Source organism: Hylobates moloch, unplaced genomic scaffold, assembly GCF_009828535.3.
Source record: "Hylobates moloch isolate HMO894 unplaced genomic scaffold, HMol_V3 SCAFFOLD_14, whole genome shotgun sequence".
In the NCBI taxonomy this organism is placed as follows: domain Eukaryota; kingdom Metazoa; phylum Chordata; class Mammalia; order Primates; family Hylobatidae; genus Hylobates; species Hylobates moloch.
The window spans coordinates 3,306,943-3,325,341 of NW_026652289.1; the positions used below are offsets into that span (position 1 = coordinate 3,306,943).

Here is an 18,399-nt window from a genome sequence, read left to right on the forward strand (position 1 = left end):
AAAAAAGTTGTTTAAAAGCAAATAAAATTTCAAGACCCTCTAAATTTATTATGCCAAAGGGGATGTTAAGCCCTGGAGACTGAGTCAGTAGCATATTCGCAAATTCTGCTTCTTAGATTACAGCTTAACTCTCTTCCCCAGGGTCCTTGTTCTGGACATGACTAGGAGAAACATGAAGAGCTGCAAAGTTATTGATGTTCTGAAAAGCTGCAAAGTCATATTGTCATATTTCTTTTTTTCTGAGACAGGGTCGGTCTTGCTGTGTTGTTCAGGCTGGATTGGGACTCCCCCTTTCCGGACCAAACCAATGTTCATCTTACATGTGTTAACTGATGTCTCAGGTCTCCCCAAAGTGTCTAAAACCAAGCTGTGCTCTGATCACCTTGGGCACGTGTTGTCAGGACCTCCTGAGGCCATGTCACGGGTACGTGTCCTCAACCTTGGCAAAATAAACTTTCTAAATTAACTGAGGCCTGTCTCAAATGTCTGGGGTTCACACAGTCAACCAAGTGCACGTTAGTGGAGCTGCCCATCCTGTCCGAGCATTTGTGACTGTGTGAATGGCGGCCTTGTGAGTGAACTTAGTCAGGAAGCCCTGCTTTCTGTTAATGGCAGGACTCCCCCTTCCCCCCGAAAAAGCATTTATATTCACTCTTATTGGAGTGTAAAACTCCCTTCACAAATCGAGGAAAGTAAATGTCAGAAACATTGCTTTTCAAAAGACATTCAGGAAAGGAATGTGTGGAGCAGCTGTGCAGAAATAACAAAATGTTCATTTTTCTTCCAGACCAGCTTATCTGCAGTGAATTCCTGGCACTGATACAAAGGATTATTAAACCATGCAGAAAACATGGCTCGGGTTCCCAGTATATGTTCCCTTGCATACTAGCATACACCATTCACACCAGTAGCTTTTTCCAACCACAACTAGCTTTGGCCAGCATCATCCCGTGCCTTTCCTCCTGGACGCCTGTTGCGACTCTCCGCAACCATCCTGCCTGTCTAGAAAGGAGCACCGGTGAAGCTGCCTGACTCATCAGCTCCACACACTTGTTCTGACTAAGGTTTTGTTGTTTTTTGGTTTTCAGACAGGGTCTCTCTCTGTCACCCAGGCTGAAGTGCAGTGGCACCATCTTGGCTCACTGTAGCCTCAACCTCCCTGGGCTCAGTGATCCTCCTTCCTCAGCCTCCAGAGTAGCTGGGACTACAGGCATGCACCACCATGCTTGGCTAATTTCTGTATTTTTTGCAGAGATGGGGTTTTGCCATGTTGGCCAGACTGGTCTCAAACTCCTGGGCTCAAGCAATCCACTTGCCTTGGCCTCCCAAAATGCCGGGATTGCAGGCGTGAGCCACCGCGCCTGGTTGAGACTAAGGTTTTCGGAGGACACAAATCCATCAGTGTAATTTTCAGCTGTTTCCTGATCAGAAAAGAAGCCTTTCCACCACAGCTATGCAGATTGTTTTACACCATGACACTTCTTGAATATTCATGTGCACCTTTAAAGTTCAGTTCTTCCTGCTGTATTCCAGCTTCTTTCATAACCAACAAACCACTCCTTGGCATATGGTGACTTCTTCACTGCCAACTGGATTCCATCCATTCCTGGTCAAGATCTCCCTCCCTACACCATACCTCACTGGCCCTGTGTTTTCCATATTTCAATGGCTCTTGGTAATCACAATTATTGTAAATTTTCAACTGTTTGTCTTTTTTTTAATAGAGAGGGGGTCTTGCTATGTTGGCCAGGTTGGTCTTGAACTCTTGACCTCAAGCAATCCTCCCACCTCAGCCTCCCAAAGTGCTAGGATTATAAGCATGAGCCACCACGCACAGCCCAACTGCTTGTCTTTTGATGGCTTCCCAACATCACTGATGGTTTCTGCACTATTGACAAAGAGAGTGTTTCCATGTGTCCTTCCCACAGTGAGCACTGGGTACATGTTACCCTTTTTGTATGAATTCACAGTGCAATTAAACCCATAGTCACAAAAAAGACAAATGCATTTTAAAAATTAAAACATACACATTGTCAGCAACCAGCAGAGGTGCCTGTAACAGAGGGAGTGCTGGGATGCTGCCGACACCTCGGGTCAGGTCAGCTTTTGCAAATTTTGGCACCAAGTTTACAGAAAAAAAAAAAAAAGGCCTTTTCATTTTCACAGCTTTTGGCTTTTTGGAATGCTGATAAGGGCTTGTGGGTCTGTTCCATCATGGAATCATGATGAAAAGACAGAATTGGAGTCCTCAAAGCAACCCCAGTCTAGTAGGACAGAGATGTCAACACTGCATTAGAGCATCATTCAACAAGGGCAGTTTCTGATGCCTCATGGGCACCTACTAAGTGCCAAGCTTCGTCCACTCCTCAAAGGCAGGTTGGCTGATCCTATTAGCCAATGGAAACTCTGAGTCTAGAGAACTTCATAATGAAGGTCATGCAGCAGGAAGTGGCAAAGCAGGATATCAGATCCAGGTCTGTTCAACCTTTGCGGGTAAGGAGGGGAAGCTGTGAGAACCCAAAATGCATTGCACATCTGGGAGGGAGATGACTCCGAAGAGGCCTCAAGAGCCAAACTGGAATGCTGGGAAGGAGGGAGTGGGCATGGGCCCTGGAAGAACACACTGTGCACAGGTGGGAGGCTCCCAGGACCAAGAGCTGAGAGTTGCCCGGCACATTCCAGGGACTGGGAGCCATGGAGGGCTCCCAGCAAGAAACAGCAAGATCGAATCTGTATTTCCCACAGAGCCCGAGAAAAGGAGGAAACAGCATAGATACTGCTGTAGTGATCCAGGTACACTCAGGAATGGCCAAGAGGAGGAAAAGGAGCAGACATGGTTGAGAGAAGCCAAGGAATTAGAATGGATATGAATCAGACAACTAAGGGCAACCCAGGTGGTCTCAGGCTGTAGATGACTGGCATTTACTAAATGCTTGAACAGAACGTCAAGAGATGGGAGGAGGAGGATAAAATGAAGTCAGTTGGAGATATGTTGAGCTGAGGTGCCTGGCAGACTTCTAAGTGGAGCTCTGTCTTCCGAATTTGTGTCTGTGCACCTGCCACAGTATCTGACACATCAGACATGCCCCCAAAAATATAAGATGGATGGACGGACAGATGGATGGATGGATAGATAGATGGATGACTCAGTGGGATGGATGGATGGATGGATGGATGGATGGATGGATGGATGGATGGATGATGGATGGATGGATGGATGGATGGATGGATGGATGGATGGATGGATGAATAAATGGGTGGGTGAAAGGACGGATGGATGGATGGACGTCTGGGTGAGTGGATGGATGGATGGACTAACAGACAAATGGGTGGATGGCTAGATGAGCGGATAGGTGGGTGAAAGGACAGACATATGAATGAACAGATGAAGGGAGGAATGAATTCTCAACTTTAAATAATGAGATTTAGAAAATATGATTAAGTACGAAGTTTATTCAAGCCCAAAGCTTAAGGATGGCCACCTGGGAGCCTAGATTCAAGTTCTCCTGAACAGATGCTCCAGTTAGTTGCAATGGGTTCTTTTTTTTCTTTTTTTTTTTTTTTTTTGAGACAGGGTCTCACTCTGTCACCCAGTCTGGAGTGCAGTGGTGTGATCACAGCTTACTGCAGCCTCAACCTCCCAGATTCAAGCAATCCTCTCTCCTTAGCCTGCCTCAGTAGCTGGGACCACAGGCACATGCCACTATGCTTGGATAATTTTTTTAAATTTTTTATAAAGACAGGTTCTCACTATGTTGTCTCACACAAAAACAAAACAAAAAGTCCCACACTCCTGTCTCTCTGGGCCTGATAACTTTGGCACACCTCACATAGCTCAGACTACTCTGTGCTATTTTTTTCCCATTTCTCCCCTTTTCATCAAGACCTTTCAAAGAAGGCCTCATAGAAAAATGCAAATTGTTTTGGCTCCCTTTATGTTCAGGAGCTTAGTCCTGAGTTGCTAGGAAGGTTAATTATCAGATGGCCTTGTTCCACATAGGGGAGGGGAGACGTATTAAGCCCTTCTTGCATTGCTATAAAGAAATAACCAGCTGGCTGCGCTAGCTTGCGCCTGTAATCCCAACACTTTGGGAGGCCGAGGTGGGCAGATGGCTTGAGCCCAGGAGTTTGAGACCAGCCTGGGCAACATGGCAAAACCTCATCTTTACTAAAAATTCAAAAAAAAATTAGCCAGGCATGGTGGTACATGCCTGTAGTCTCAGCCACTCGGGAGGCTGAGGTGGGAGAATCACCTGAGCCTTGGGAGGAGAAGGCTGCCGTGAGCCATGATCGTGCCACTGTACTCTAGCCTGGGTGACAGAGTAAGAACCGATCTTGCATGAAAATAAATAAATAAATAAATAAATAAATAAATAAATGAAATACCTGAAATTGGGTAATGTATAAGAAAAGTGTAATTGGCACATGGTTCTGCAAGCTTTACAGGAAGCATGGTACTGGCATCTGTTCAGCTTCTAGGAAGGCCTTAGGAAGCTGACAATCATGGCAAAAAGTAAAGGGAGAGTGGGCATGTCACAAAGGGAAAGCAGGAACAAGGGAGAGAGAGGGACAGAGTGGCAGGTGAGGTGCCACACACTTTTAAAAGACCCGATCTCATGAGAACTCACTATCGTGAGGACAGCACCAAAGGGAGGATGCTAAGCCATTCGTGAGAAATCCACCACCGTGAGCCAACCACCTCCCACCAGGCCCCACCTCCAATGTTGGGGATTATATTTCAATATCAGATTTGGGTGAGGACAAATATCCAAATTATATCAGGGAAGTATACCTCTCAGTGAGGAATCTGAAGAAAGCCAAAAGCCAAATTGGGATGGCATCGCAGGGTGGCAAAAACGCGACCTCAGTCAAGTCATCAATTTATATAACTGCTGTTGCCTGTTGACTCATCTCTAGTCTTCAGAATACCATGAATTTGGTTTTCTTAGGAGAAGTAAAACAATGAGAGATACAGCCGGGCGTGGTGGCTCATGCCTGCAATCCCAGTACTTTGGGAGGCTGAGGCGGGTGGATCACTTGAGGTCAGGAGTTTGAGACCAGCCTGGCCAACATGGTGAAACCCCGTCTCTACTAAAAATACAAAAAATTAGCCGGGCATGGTGGCGAGCACCTGTAATCCCAGCTACTCTGGAGGCTGAGGCAGGAAAATCACTTGAACCCAGGAGGCAGAGGTTGCAGTGAGCCAAGATCAAGCCATTGCACTCCAGCCTGGGCAACAAGAGTGAAACTCCATTCCAAAAAAAAAGAGAGAGAGAGAGAGAGATACATAGTAGAAATATAATGCACATAAGAATTACAATCAAAAAGAAATGTGTATGCCAGAACAGAAAAAAAACAATTCAATTTATGAGTGAACTAAAAACATCATAAAGAAAATTAAAACCCAGCCCTTCTTTAAAGACTTGTTGTAGCCAGGAAATAATTAAGGATTGCAGGAAAATAATAAAAACTCAGAAACAATCATCAGGGCTGGAATCTATTAATAGGTATAAAATTGTTTTCTTCTGAAACATAATTTTTCTCTCTCAGATTCCCCATTTCTACCAAAGATAAATCTTAGTGGGACCAAGTTACTTGTAAAATAAGTTTTAGCATTGTACTCAGCTTCATTATTTGCATAAAGTGGAACAAGAATTATGACTGATCATAAAGGTTCTTTTCAAGTTGGCTTTGAAGGACTTTTCATAGAGAATTTCAGATTAGACTTTTTAATCTAAGGCTTTAAAAAGCCAAAGATTCATCTTCAGATTGTGCCTGTAACACCTGCATGAACTGGGTGAGTTCCTCTTTTCTCAAGGCCCCAAAATATTTGAGGTTCCTGGGCCTGTCAGAAAGGGACATTATTTACTTACCTCAAGATCAGGAACCTTGTAAGGGAACTGTATAGATAAGGCACATGGCCACTCTTTCCAAGTAGCTTTTTATTGGCTCTGTTAAGCCAACCTGAATTCCTCAAAGCAGTCTGGTCATATCTGAAAATATGCCATTCCAGTCAAAGCCTGCTAGAACAACCAGTGTCTTCAGTTGTGTTCTGTTAACAAAGGAAAAAAAATTTTTACTAAAATTATGCAAATAATTATATTACAATAAAATAAGAATATTCATTCATAGTTTCTGAATTCTGGAGAAATCAGGTAGAAAGATAAATGCTTCAATTTTGCTCACAAACATATATTATACCAATTGCTATAAGCTCTAAACAGATTTTTTTTTTTTTTAAGTTTTCGGCCAGGTGCTGTGGCTCACGCCTGTAACCCCAGCACTTTGGGAGGCCAAGGCGGGTGGATCACCTGAGGTCAGGAGTTCGAGACCAGCCTGGCCAACATGGTGAAACCCCATCTCTACTAAAGGCATGGTGGCACACACCTGTAATCCCAGTTACTCAGGAGGCTGAGGCAGAAGAATCGCTTGAATCCGGGAGGCAGAGGTTGCAATGAGCTGAGATTGCACCACTGCACTACAGCCTGGGCAACAAGAGCGAAACTCCATCTCAAAAAAAAAAAAAAAAAAAAAAAAGTTTTCTTAACTCTCGAAAACAAAACAAAGAGTTAGCAATGTTTCAACAAAAAAGTCATAAAAATAATTTCAGTCCAGTGTAATTAATTATTGTAATGCCTGATGCTGGGTTAGCAATCTTCATGAATGCATCAGTTTTTCATTAGCGTTCTGGAAGTTTTTACCTAGTCCAATGTATGATCGCTAAGTTTATTAGAAACCTGTATTCAAGAGTATTTCTCAGTGCCCTTTCCATGAATTTCCTTGAAGAAAAGATAAACTTTGGACTGTAGCTGATTGTAAACCACTTTTTCTTTTTCTTTTTTTTGAGATAGAGTCTCCCTCTATTTCCCAGGCTGGAGTGCAGCAGTGCAATCTCAGCTCACTGCAATCTCCACCTCCAGGGTTCAGGTGATTCTCCTGCCTCAGCCTCCTGAATAGCTGGAACTACAGCTGTGAATCCATCGGATCCTTGACTTTTTTTGGTTGGTAGGCTATTAATTATTGCCTCAATTTCAGAGCCTGTTATTGGTCTATACAGGGATTCAACTTCTTCCTGGTTTAGTCTTGGGAGGGTGTATGTGTGCAGGAATTTATCCATTTCCTCTAGATTTTCTAGTTTTATTGTGTAGAGGTGTTTATAGTATTCTCTGATGGTAGTTTGTATTTCTGTGGGATCAGTGGTGATATCCCCTTTTCATCTTTTATTGCGTCTATCTGATTCTTCTCTCTTTTCTTATTAGTCTTGCTAGCAGTCTATCACTTTTGTTGATCTTTTCAAAAAACCAGCTCCTGGATTCACTGATTTTTTGAAGGGTTTTTTGTGTCTCTCTCCTTCAGTTCTGCTCTGATCTTAGTTATTTCTTGCCTTCTGCTAGCTTTTGAATGTGTTTGCTCTTGCTTCTCTAGTTCTTTTAGTTGTGATGTTAGGGTGTCAATTTTAGAACTTTCCTGCTTTCTCTTGTGGGCATTTAGTGCTTTCCAGCTTTGTTCCATTGCTGGTGAGGAGCTGCGTTCCTTTGGAGGGGGAGAGGCACTCTGATTTTTAGAATCTTCAGCTTTTCTGCTCTGTTTTTTCCCCCTCTTTGTGGTTTTATCTACCTTTGGTCTTTGATGATGGTGATGTACAGATGGGGTTTTGGTGTGGATGTCCTTTCTGTTTGTTAGTTTTCCTTCTAACAGTCAGGACCCTCAGCTGCAAGTCTGTTGGAGTTTGCTGGAGGTCCACTTCAGACCCTGTTTGCCTGGGTATCAGCAGCGGAGGCTGCAGAACAGTGAATATTGCTGAACAGCAAATGTTGCTGCCTGATTGTTCCTCTGGAAGCTTTGTCTCAGAGTGGTACCAGGCCGTGTGAGGTGTCAGTCTGCCCCTTCTGGAGGGTGCCTCCCAGTTAGGCTACTTGGGGGTCAGGGACCCACTTGAGGAGGCAGTCTGTCCACTCTCAGATCTCAAACTCCGTGCTGGGAGAACCACTGCTCTCTCCCATCCTGGCTAAATGAATGACTTATTTTACACAGACCTGTGATCCTATTTTGATATTAAATGTTTTCTTTTTTCCTTCCTTTTTTTTTTTTTTTGATGGAATCTCGCTCTGTCACCCAGTCTGGAGAGTAGTGGTGTGACCTCAGCTCACTACAACCTCCGCCTCCTGGATTCAAATGATTCTCCTGCCTCAACCACCCAAGTAGCTGGGATTAGAGGTGTGCACCACCACACTAGGGTAATTTTTGTATTTTTAGTTGAGATACGGTTTTGCCACGTTGGTCAGGCTGGTCTTGAACTCATGACCTCAGGTGATCCACCCACCTTGGCCTCCCAAAGTGCTGTGATTATAGGCGTGAGCCACTGTGTCCGGCCATATTTTGATATCAAGGGTTTAGAAACCTTTGATATTTGACATACTTCCCAAAATCAATTTTTTTTTTTTTTGAGATAGGGTCTCACTCTTTTACTCAGGCTGGAGTGCAGTGGCACAGTCATGGCTCACTGTAACCTCTCCCTCCTGGGCTCAAGCATTACTCCCACCTCAGCCTCTAAAGCAGCTGAGACTACAGATGCATGCCACCACACTCGCTTAATTTTTTTTTTTTTTTTTTTTAGTATTTATTGATCATTCTTGGGTGTTTCTCGGAGAGGGGGATGTGGCAGGGTCATAGGATAATAGTGGAGAGAAGGTCAGCAGATAAACATGTGGACAAAGGTCTCCGGCTTTCCTAGGCAGAGGTCCCTGCGGCCTTCCGCAGTGTTTATGTCCCTGGGTACTTGAGATTAGGGAGTGGTGATGACTCTTACGGAGCATGCTGCCTTCGAGCATCTGTTTAACAAAGCATATCTTGCACCGCCCTTAATCCATTTAACCCTGAGTTGAGACAGCACATGTTTCAGAGAGCATGGGGTTGGGGGTAAGTTTATAGATTAACAGCATCCCAAGGCAGAAGAATTTTTCTTAGTACAGAACAAAATGGAGCCTCCTATGTCTACTTCTTTCTACACAGACACAGTAACAATCTGATCTCTCTTTCTTTTCCCCACATTTCCCCCTTTTCTTTTCGACAAAACTGCCATCATCATCATGGCCCATTCTCGATGGTCGCTGTCTCTTCGGAGCTGTTGGGTACACCTGCAGAAAGGCTGTCACTTCACACTTGGAAGGTTGCACAGCGGCCAGGCAGAGGCGTTCCCCACTTCCCAGAGGGGGCGGCCAGGCAGAGACGCTCCTCACATCCCAGATGCGGCGGCCCTGCAGAGGCGCTCCTCAATTCCCAGACGGGGCGGCCGGGCAGAGGCGCTCCTCACTTCCCAGACGATGGGCAGCCGGGCAGAGGCGCTCCTCACTTCCCAGACGGGGCGGCCAGGCAGAGGGGGTCCCCACATCCCAGACGATGGGCGGCCAGGCAGAGACGCTCCCCACCTCCCAGACAGGGCGGCGGCCAGGCAGAGGCTGCAATCCCAGCACCCTAGGAGGCCAAGGCAGGCGGCTGGGAGGCGGAGGCCGTAGTGAGCCGAGACCACGCCACCACACTCCAGCCCAGGCAACACCGAGCACTGAGTGAGCGAGACTCCGCCTGCAATCCCAGCACCCCGGGAGGCCGAGGCGGGCAGACCACCAGAGGCCAGGAGCTGGACACCAGCCCGGCCAACACGGCTAAACCCTGTCTCCACCAAAAACACAAAAACCAGCCAGGCGTGGCGGCGTGCGCCCGCAACCCCAGGCACCTGGCAGGCTGAGGCAGGAGACCCATGGGAGCCTGATGCAGGGAGGCTGCAGCGAGCCGAGATCACGCCACCACACTCCAGCCTGGGCAACAGAGGGAGACCGCCACAAAGAGAAAGAAAAGAAAGAAAGAGAGAAAGAGAGAAAGAGAGAGAGAAAGAGAGAGAGAAAGAGAGAAGGAGAGAAGGAGAGAAAGAGAGAGAGAGAGAAGGATGGGGAGGAAGGGAAGGAAGGGAAGGAGGGGAAGGACTTGGCTTAATTTTTAAATTCTTTTTTTAGAGATGAGGCTTGATCATATTGTCTAGGCTGGTCTTGAACTCCTGGGCTCAAGTGATCTGCCTTCCTTGGCTTCCCAATGTGCTGGGATTACCAGTGTGAGCCACTGTACCCACCCAAAAATCAAATTTCAAATTCTAAAATTAAGTCTTTTTGACCTGAACTAATATGGACATAACCTGGACATAACAAATAGAAACACCTGGAAATCCAAATAGTAGGCTTACTTGGTATGTTAGAATCATACAGGAAGCATTGTCAAATAAACAATAGTGTTTAACTTTCTTTGAGTTATATGTGTATGACACAACTATAAATGTGTGATTAATATTTGTTCCAAAATCATATGAGATTTCTAAAATTTTGATATGTCCTGGTATATGTTATCAGTCATAATTATGATTATGATGTTACATTGTTGGATGCCACAGAAATAACCAATTTTCCTTGTCACAGGCATCTTTAACTATGGTTACTATAAGTCTTTTGTCATCCGTAGACAATTATTGTTTTACTTTGATTCTTTTTGAAAAGTGGTTTACGGCCTGGCATGGTGGCTCACACCTGTAATCTCAGCACTTTGGGAAGTCGAGGCTGGTAGATCACCTGAGGTCAGGAGTTTGAGGCCAGCCTGGCCAACATGGTGAAACCCCGTCTCTACTAAAAATATAAAAATTAGCCAGATGTGGTGGTGGGCACCTGCAGTCCAAGTTGAATGCTACCAGAGGTACAAGGAGGAGCTGGTACCATTCCTTCTGAAACTATTCCAATCAATAGAAAAAGAGGGAATCCTCCCTAACTCATTTTATGAGGCCAGCATCATCCTGATACCAAAGGCTGGCAGAGACACAACAAAAAAAGAGAATTTTAGACCAATATCCCTGATGAATATTGATGCAAAAATCTTCAGTAAAATACTGCCAAACCGAATCCAGCAGCACATCAAAAAGCTTATCCACCATGATCAAGTGGGCTTTATCCCTGGAATGCAAGGCTGTTTCAACATACGCAAATCAATAAACGTAATCCAGCATATAAACAGAACCAAAGACAAAAACCACATGATTATCTCAATAGATGCAGAAAAGGCCTTTGACAAAATTCAACAGCCCTTCATGCTAAAAACTCTCAATAAATTAGGTACTGATGGGACGTATCTCAAAATAATAAGGGCTATTTATGACAAACCCACAGCCAATACCATACTGAACGGGCAAAAACTGGAAGCATTCCCTTTGAAAACTGGCACAAGACAGGGATGCCCTCTCTCGCCACTCCTATTCAACATAGTGTTGGAAGTTCTGGCCAAGGCAATCAGGCAGGAGAAAGAAATAAAGGGTATTCAATTAGGAAAAGAGGAAGTCAAATTGTCCCTGTTTGCAGATGACATGATTGTATATTTAGAAAACCCCACTGTCTCAGCCCAAAATCTCCTTAAGCTGATAAGCAACTTCAGCAAAGTCTCAGGATACAAAATCAATGTACAAAAATCACAAGCATTCTTGTACACCAATAACAGAGAGCCAAATCATGAGTGAACTGCCATTCACAATTGCTTCAAAGAGAATAAAATACCTAGGAATCCAACTTACAAGAGATGTGAAAGACCTCTTCAAGGAGAACTACAAACCACTGCTCAACGAAATAAAAGAGGACACAAATAAATGGAAGAACATTCCATGCTCATGGATAGGAAGAATCAATATCGTGAAAATGGTCATACTGCCCAAGGTAATTTATAGATTCAATGCCATCTCCATCAAGCTACCAATGACTTTCTTCACAGAATTGGAAAAAACTACTTTAAAGTTTATATGGAACCAAAAAAGAGCCTGCATTGCCAAGACAATCCTAAGCCAAAAGAACAAAGCTGGAGGCATCATGCTACCTGACTTCAAATTATACTACAAGGCTACAGTAACCAAAACAGCATGGTACTGGTACCAAAACAGAGATATAGACCAATGGAACAGAACAGAGCCCTCAGAAACAATACCACACATCTACAACCATCTGATCTTTGACAAACCTGACAAAAACAAGAAATGGGGAAAGGATTCCCTATTTAATAAATGGTGCTGGGAAAACTAGCTAGCCATATGTAGAAAGCTGAAATTGGATCCCTTCCTTACACCTTATACAAAAATTAATTCAAGATGGATTAAAGACTTAAATGTTAGACCTAAAACCATAAAAACCCTAGAAGAAAACCTAGGCAATACCATTCAGGACATAGGCATGGGCAAGGACTTCATGTCTAAAACACCAAAAGCAATGGCAACAAAAGCCAAAATTGACAAATGGGATCTAATTAAACTAAAGAGCTTCTGCACAGCAAAAGAAACTACCATCAGCGTGAACAGGCAACCTACAGAATGGGAGAAAATTTTTGCAATCTACTCATCTGACAAAGGGCTAATATCCAGAATCTACAAAGAACTCAAACAAACTTACAACAAAAAAACAAACAACCCCATCAAAAAGTGGGCAAAGGATATGAACAGACACTTCTCAAAAGAAGACATTTATGCAGCCAACAGACACATGAAAAAATGCTCATCATCACTGGCCATCACAGAAATGCAAATCAAAACCACAATGAGATACCAACACACACCAGTTAGAATGGTGATCATTAAAAAGTCAGGAAACAATAGGTGCTGGAGAGGATGTGGAGAAATAGGAACACTTTTACACTGTTGGTGGGACTGTAAACTAGTTCAACCATTGTGGAAGACAGTGTGGCAACTCCTCAAGGATCTACAATTAGAAATACCATTTGACCCAGCCATCTCATTACTGGGTATATACCGAAAGGATTATAAATCAGGCTGCTATAAAGACACATGCACACGTATGTTTATTGCGGCACTATTCACAATAGCAAAGACTTGGAACCAAGCCAAATGTCCATCAATAATAGACTGGATTAAGAAAATGTGGCACATATACACCATGGAATACTATGCAGCCATAAAAAAGGATGAGTTCATGTCCTTTGTAGGGACATGGATGAAGCTGGAAACCATAATTCTCAGTAAACTATCGCAAGGACAAAAAACCAAACACCACATGTTTTCACTCATAGGTGGGAATTGAACAATGAGAACACTTGGACACAGGAAGAGGAACATCACACACCGGGGCCTGTTGTGGGGTGGGAGGAGCGGGGAGGGATAGCATTAGGAGATATACCTAATGTAAATGACTAGTTAATGGGTGCAGCACAACAACATGGCACATGTATACATATGTAACAAAGCTGCATGTTGTGCACATGTACCCTAGAACTTAAAGTAAAATAAAAAAAAAAAGATTTCAAAGAGCAAACTCTTTTACTCTAAAATAGAGCAGAGACTCAGTTTCCAATCAAGAGACATAATAAAGATAGCATGAGGCAAATTCTCCCAGCCCCCTTTTTTTGCAATTTATTCAAAAGGTAAACAAATCTTTTACTTTTTTTTTTAAGATAGAGTCTCGCTCTGTTGCCCAGACTGGAGTGCAGTGGCACAATCTCAGCTCACTGCAACCTCCACCTCCGGAGTTTAAGCGATTTTCCTGCCTCAGCTTCCCAAGTAGCTGAGCTTACAGGCATGTACCACCACGCCTGGCTAACTTTTGTATTTTTAGTAGAGACAGCGTTTCACCATGTTGGTCAGGCTGATCTTGAACTCCTGACCTCAAGTGATCCACCTACCTTGGCCTCCCAGTGTGCTGGGATTACAGGCATAAGCCACCACACCCAGCTTACTATCTCTTATTAATACAACATGAAATTCTTATTCAATGGAGAAAACAAAATTTAACTTTTATATTAGTGTATTATCAATCATCCATTCTCAGTCAGCTTTGATCATACAAAGTAAGATTCCCAAAAACCTTTTATAAACTCTTACAATTTTCTTTCTCCTAATTTTTAAAATAACAGTGATAGGGTCTTACTATCCTACCCAGGCTGGTCTCAATCTCATGGTCTCAAAGTGCTAGAATTACAAGGATGAACAACCATGCCCGGCCCAACTTTTATTAATTTTCTATTAAAGAGCACATCAATACTCCAAGAAAACCTACTGTTCAGACACAGGGGCCCAGCTAGCATCACTGTGCTTCTTTTTTTTTAGACTCAGACTCCCTCTGTCACCCAGGCTGGAGTCCAGTAGCACAATCTCGGCTCACTGCAAGCTCCGCCTCCCGGGTTCACGCCATTCTCCTGCCTCAGTCTCCTGAGTAGCTGGGACTACAGGCACCCGCCACCACGTCTGGCTAATTTTTCTTTGTATTTTTAGTAGAGACGGGGTTTCGCCGTGTTAGCCAGGATGGTCTCGATCTCCTGACCTCATGATCCGCCCACCTTGGCCTCCCAAAGTGCTGGGATTACAGGCGTGAGCCACCGCGCCCAGCCAAGCAGTCCCTTCTTTGAGCCAATTAATTATAGCTTTTTCATATATTTTGGTAGTGAAATATCACATACACATGACACATATAAACATATAGACATACAGACAGAAGCAGATCTTATAGTTTTTGTAAAGAATCTTCTCTCCAATTCCCCATTTCTACCAAAGATAAATCTTAGTGAGACCAACTAACTTGTAAAGTAAGTTCTGGCATTATACTTAACCTGATTATGCTCTCAAATAGTTTTTATCTCCCCCTTTCACATGATCCCTAAGCAACTGTTAGCTAGGCAACACTAAATTGGCACTTCTAAAGGGATGACTGAGGTGAAACAAAGTAGAAAAAATTCACATCTCAAAAGCACAGAGCTGAATTCAAACCAAGGAAGAAGGGTGTAGGTAGAAGCCTAGTTGTAGGAGGCAAACCACCTACGTGAAAAGGCAAGAGACCGAGGGCACGAGCTGTTCCAGTATAATAAAATATATTAAAAAAAACAAGACTTATACTAGATCTAGATCACAGACATGATTATATATGAATATCATCAATCATTAGTTGGTAGTAATTACTCTTTATTCCAATATTATAATAATTCTCGCTCTATAATCATAACCTAGGAAAAACCAGGCCATACAGACATAGAAGCTGAGGGGACATAGTGAGAAGTGACCAGAAGACAAGTGTGTGAACCCTCTGTTATGCCTGGACAGGGCCACCAGAGGGCTCCTTGGTCTAGCGGTAATGCCAGTGTCTGGGAAGACGCCCGTTGCCAAGCGGACCACGGTCTAGTGGTAGCGGCAGTGTCAAGGAAAAACACCTGCTACTTAGCAGACTGGGAAAGGGAGTCTCCCTTTCCCCATGGGAGTTCAGAGAAGACTCTACTCCTCCACCTCTTGTGGAGGGCCTGACATCAGTCAGGCCCGCCCACAGTTATCCAGAGGCCTAACCATCTCCCTGTGATGCTGTGCTTCAGTGGTCATGCTCCTAGTCCGCCTTCATGTTCCATCCTGTACACTTGGCTCTGCCTTTTAGATAGCAGTAGCAAATTAGTGAAAGTCTCTGATATGCAGAAATAATGGAGCAAGTTGTCTCCCTCTCTCTCTGCCTTGGCTGCCAGGCAGGGAAGGGCCCCCTGTCCAGTGGACACGTGACCCATGTGACCTTACCTATCATTGGAGATGACGCACACTCTTTACCCTACCCCTTTTGCTTTGTATACAATAAATAACAACACAGCCAGACATTCAGGGCCATTACTGGTCTCCGTGTCTTGGTGGTAGTGGTCCCCCAGGCCCACCTGTCTTTTATCTCTTTGTCTTGTGTCTTTATTTCTACAATCTCTCGTCTCTGCACATAGGGAGAAAAACCCACCGACCCTGTGGGGCTGGTCCCTACACCTAGCGAAGATGAGGTTGCCAGGAAAAGTATCTCCACCAAAGGTAAGGTCTGTGATGTAAACTGTAAGACAGTGTCTTCAGCCAATGTCTTCCCCATCTTCGGTTTCTAGCAGTTTGGGTGCAGGGAGGGAGATGCCCTTACAGATGGAGATCTCCTTCATATATATAAATGTTTTTTACAAAGAGTTTCAAAATAGCCAGCTAAATGCTAGAAAGCCATATTTTGGAGATCAAAGTTACACAAGGGTATGCATTAGTCAGGGTTCTCCAGAGGGGCAGAACTAATAGAACAGACATATATATGAAGGGGAGTATATTAGGGAGAACTGGCTCACACCATCACAGGGTGAAGTCCCATGATACACCATCTGCAAGCTGCAGAAGAAGGAAGCCAGGAGTGGCTCAGTCAGAGTCCAAAAGCCTCAAAAGTAGGGAAGCCAACAGTGCAGGCTTCAATCTGTGGCTGAAGGCCTGAGAGTCCCAAGAAAACCACTGGCCTAAGTCCGAGAGTCCAAAGGCCGAAGAACCTGGAGTCTGATGTCCAAGGGCAGGGGGAACGGAGGAGGCATCCAGCACGGGAGAAAGATGAAAGTGAAACTGCCTCTGCAAAAATTACAACTGAGGAAATGACGACAGTGAAAGAGATCAGACCTACCCGACTCCATCTTGCTTCTAACCTTTACGCTGTCTTTGTTCACTCCTGGGCACAGGCCAACTAACCTTGGGAAGGAATTTAGCTTATAGTTTGACTCTGAAACGAAATTGATAATAGCCGCTTCCCAGAAAGATCCCTTTCTTGCCTAGGAACCAGTCTGCCTTTGTAGGACTAACAAATTAGCTACAAGATTAGAAATTTTAAGGCCCAAGATGGCTACCTTCACGTTAGTACCCGTGTGAAGTCGGCAGGGACGGTTCCTGTCGCCTTATTGAGGGCCATATCTGGTCCTCATTCTTGGGCTTATTTGGTGTGCTGTTGAAGGGGGAGACTAGAGAAATGGCAGGGAGCCTCTTATGTGGGGCAGGTAGGCGCCTGTGGGACTGGGTATGGCATGCAGAAGCTTCTCTCTTGGTGTTCCTAGATTGATTGGTACAAGGCTCAACCTCCCACCCCCCAAAGTAGTTGATCCTTGCAACGAGAGGAGGGCCATGTTCAGAGTGTATGACATCAGGATCCTGGGAAACTTTGAAAAGCACCCCAAAGAACGGATCAGGGACCCCATATGGCTTCGAGGTTGGAAGGGGAATGAATTGCAACGCTGTATGCGAAAGAAGAAAATGGTTGGAAATAGAATGTTCGCTGATGAGCTGCACAACCTTAATAAACACATCAGCTATCTCTACAAACACTTTAACTGACATGGGAAATATCGATAGAAGAGAAAGCTGAGAACTTCAGAAAAGGCTCATCTGTCACCCTGGAGAAGGGAAGCTGTACTTTTCCTTATGAGGAAACGGCTTTGTATGCTCTCTGTAATAAAATGGGTCTTCTTTGAAAAAAAGAAAAAGAAATTTTGATTTAAAGGTCATCCAGCCTCTGGCTGTGAGTCCAAACCTCCCGAAATTGCTCCTGGGGATAACGTCACCATTGTAATCCGAAGATCAGTGCTTGAGGATTCTGCAAGACCCTGTACTCGATGGATCAGCTGATACCACCAGACTGGCTATCTGGCTCAGCCAGTTCTGCCATCGCACTCAGGAACAGAAGATGGCAAGGAACCCTCACTTTGCCCTCCCTGTGATTCCATCTCCAGCCGGATCAATCGGCACTCCTAGTTCCTGAGCCCCTGCCCCCCAAATTATCTTTAAAAACTCCGATCCGCAAATTCTTGGGAAGTCTAATTTGAGTAATAATAAAACTCCAGTCGCCGGCACAGCTAGCTCTGTGTAAATTACTCTTTCTGCATTGCAATTCCCCTGTCCCGATAAATCCGCTCCATCTAGGCAGCCTGCAAGGTGAACTCATTGGGTGGCTACAAAAGCCAGAAGACTCAGCAAGCCAGGTTCTCCCACCCTCCTGTCTGTACTAAAAATACAAAAAATTAGCTGGGCATGGTGGTGGACACCTATAATCCCAGCTACCCGGGAGGCTGAGGCAGGAGAATCGCTGGAACCTGGGAGGCAGAGGTTGCAGTGAGCCAAGATCGTGCCACTGCACCCCAGCCTGGGCAACAAGAATGAAATTCCATCTCAAAAAAGAAAGAAAAAGAAAAGAAAGAAATCTCGCTAGCTGCACATGGAGTACAATCCACATTTCTGTCCAGCCATATGTTCTAGGACCTCAGCCTCTCAGCTGAGCACCTATACATAAAGGTCCAAAAGCCCTGTATGCCCCCACAGACAGGAAACTACAAGAAATCAAAAGCTGTTCACGGAATGAAAAAGGATGAATAAAATATGTGTTCCCCAAGAGGTCCAGAGTTACAAGAATAATTTAAAACAAACATGGCCAGGTGCAATGGCTTGAACCTATAATCCCAGCACTTTATAAGGTGGAGGCAGAAGGATTACTTGAGGCCGTGAGTTCGAGACCAGCCGGGCCAACATAGCAAAATCCCATATTTATAAAAATAAAAATTAAAAAATTAGCCAGACATCGT

At 44.4% G+C, this 18,399-nt stretch overlaps 2 protein-coding genes across 5 annotated transcripts in view; one reads left to right on the plus strand and one right to left on the minus strand.

Annotated features, from left to right (window-relative positions):
* CRYAA (crystallin alpha A) overlaps window positions 1-18,399 on the minus strand; it is a 58,594-nt gene that overhangs the window by 34,583 nt on the left and 5,612 nt on the right. For 3 of the 4 annotated variants that reach the window (XM_058427656.1, XM_058427657.1, XM_058427659.1), the window contains exons 1-2: window positions 17,160-17,872; window positions 5,874-6,052 (exon numbers count right to left, since the gene is read on the minus strand). The gene's annotated coding sequence lies outside the window, so the exon portion shown is untranslated. Of the gene's footprint in view, window positions 1-5,873; window positions 6,053-17,159; window positions 17,873-18,399 lie in introns of those variants that run through there. The other variant, XM_032175501.2, reaches the window with a different exon arrangement.
* Window positions 16,787-17,183, plus strand: LOC116482219 (large ribosomal subunit protein mL51-like). The gene has a single exon (XM_032753532.2). It carries the CDS (start codon window positions 16,847-16,849, stop codon window positions 17,156-17,158), a length of 312 nt encoding a protein of 103 aa, XP_032609423.1. The 5' UTR covers window positions 16,787-16,846; the 3' UTR covers window positions 17,159-17,183.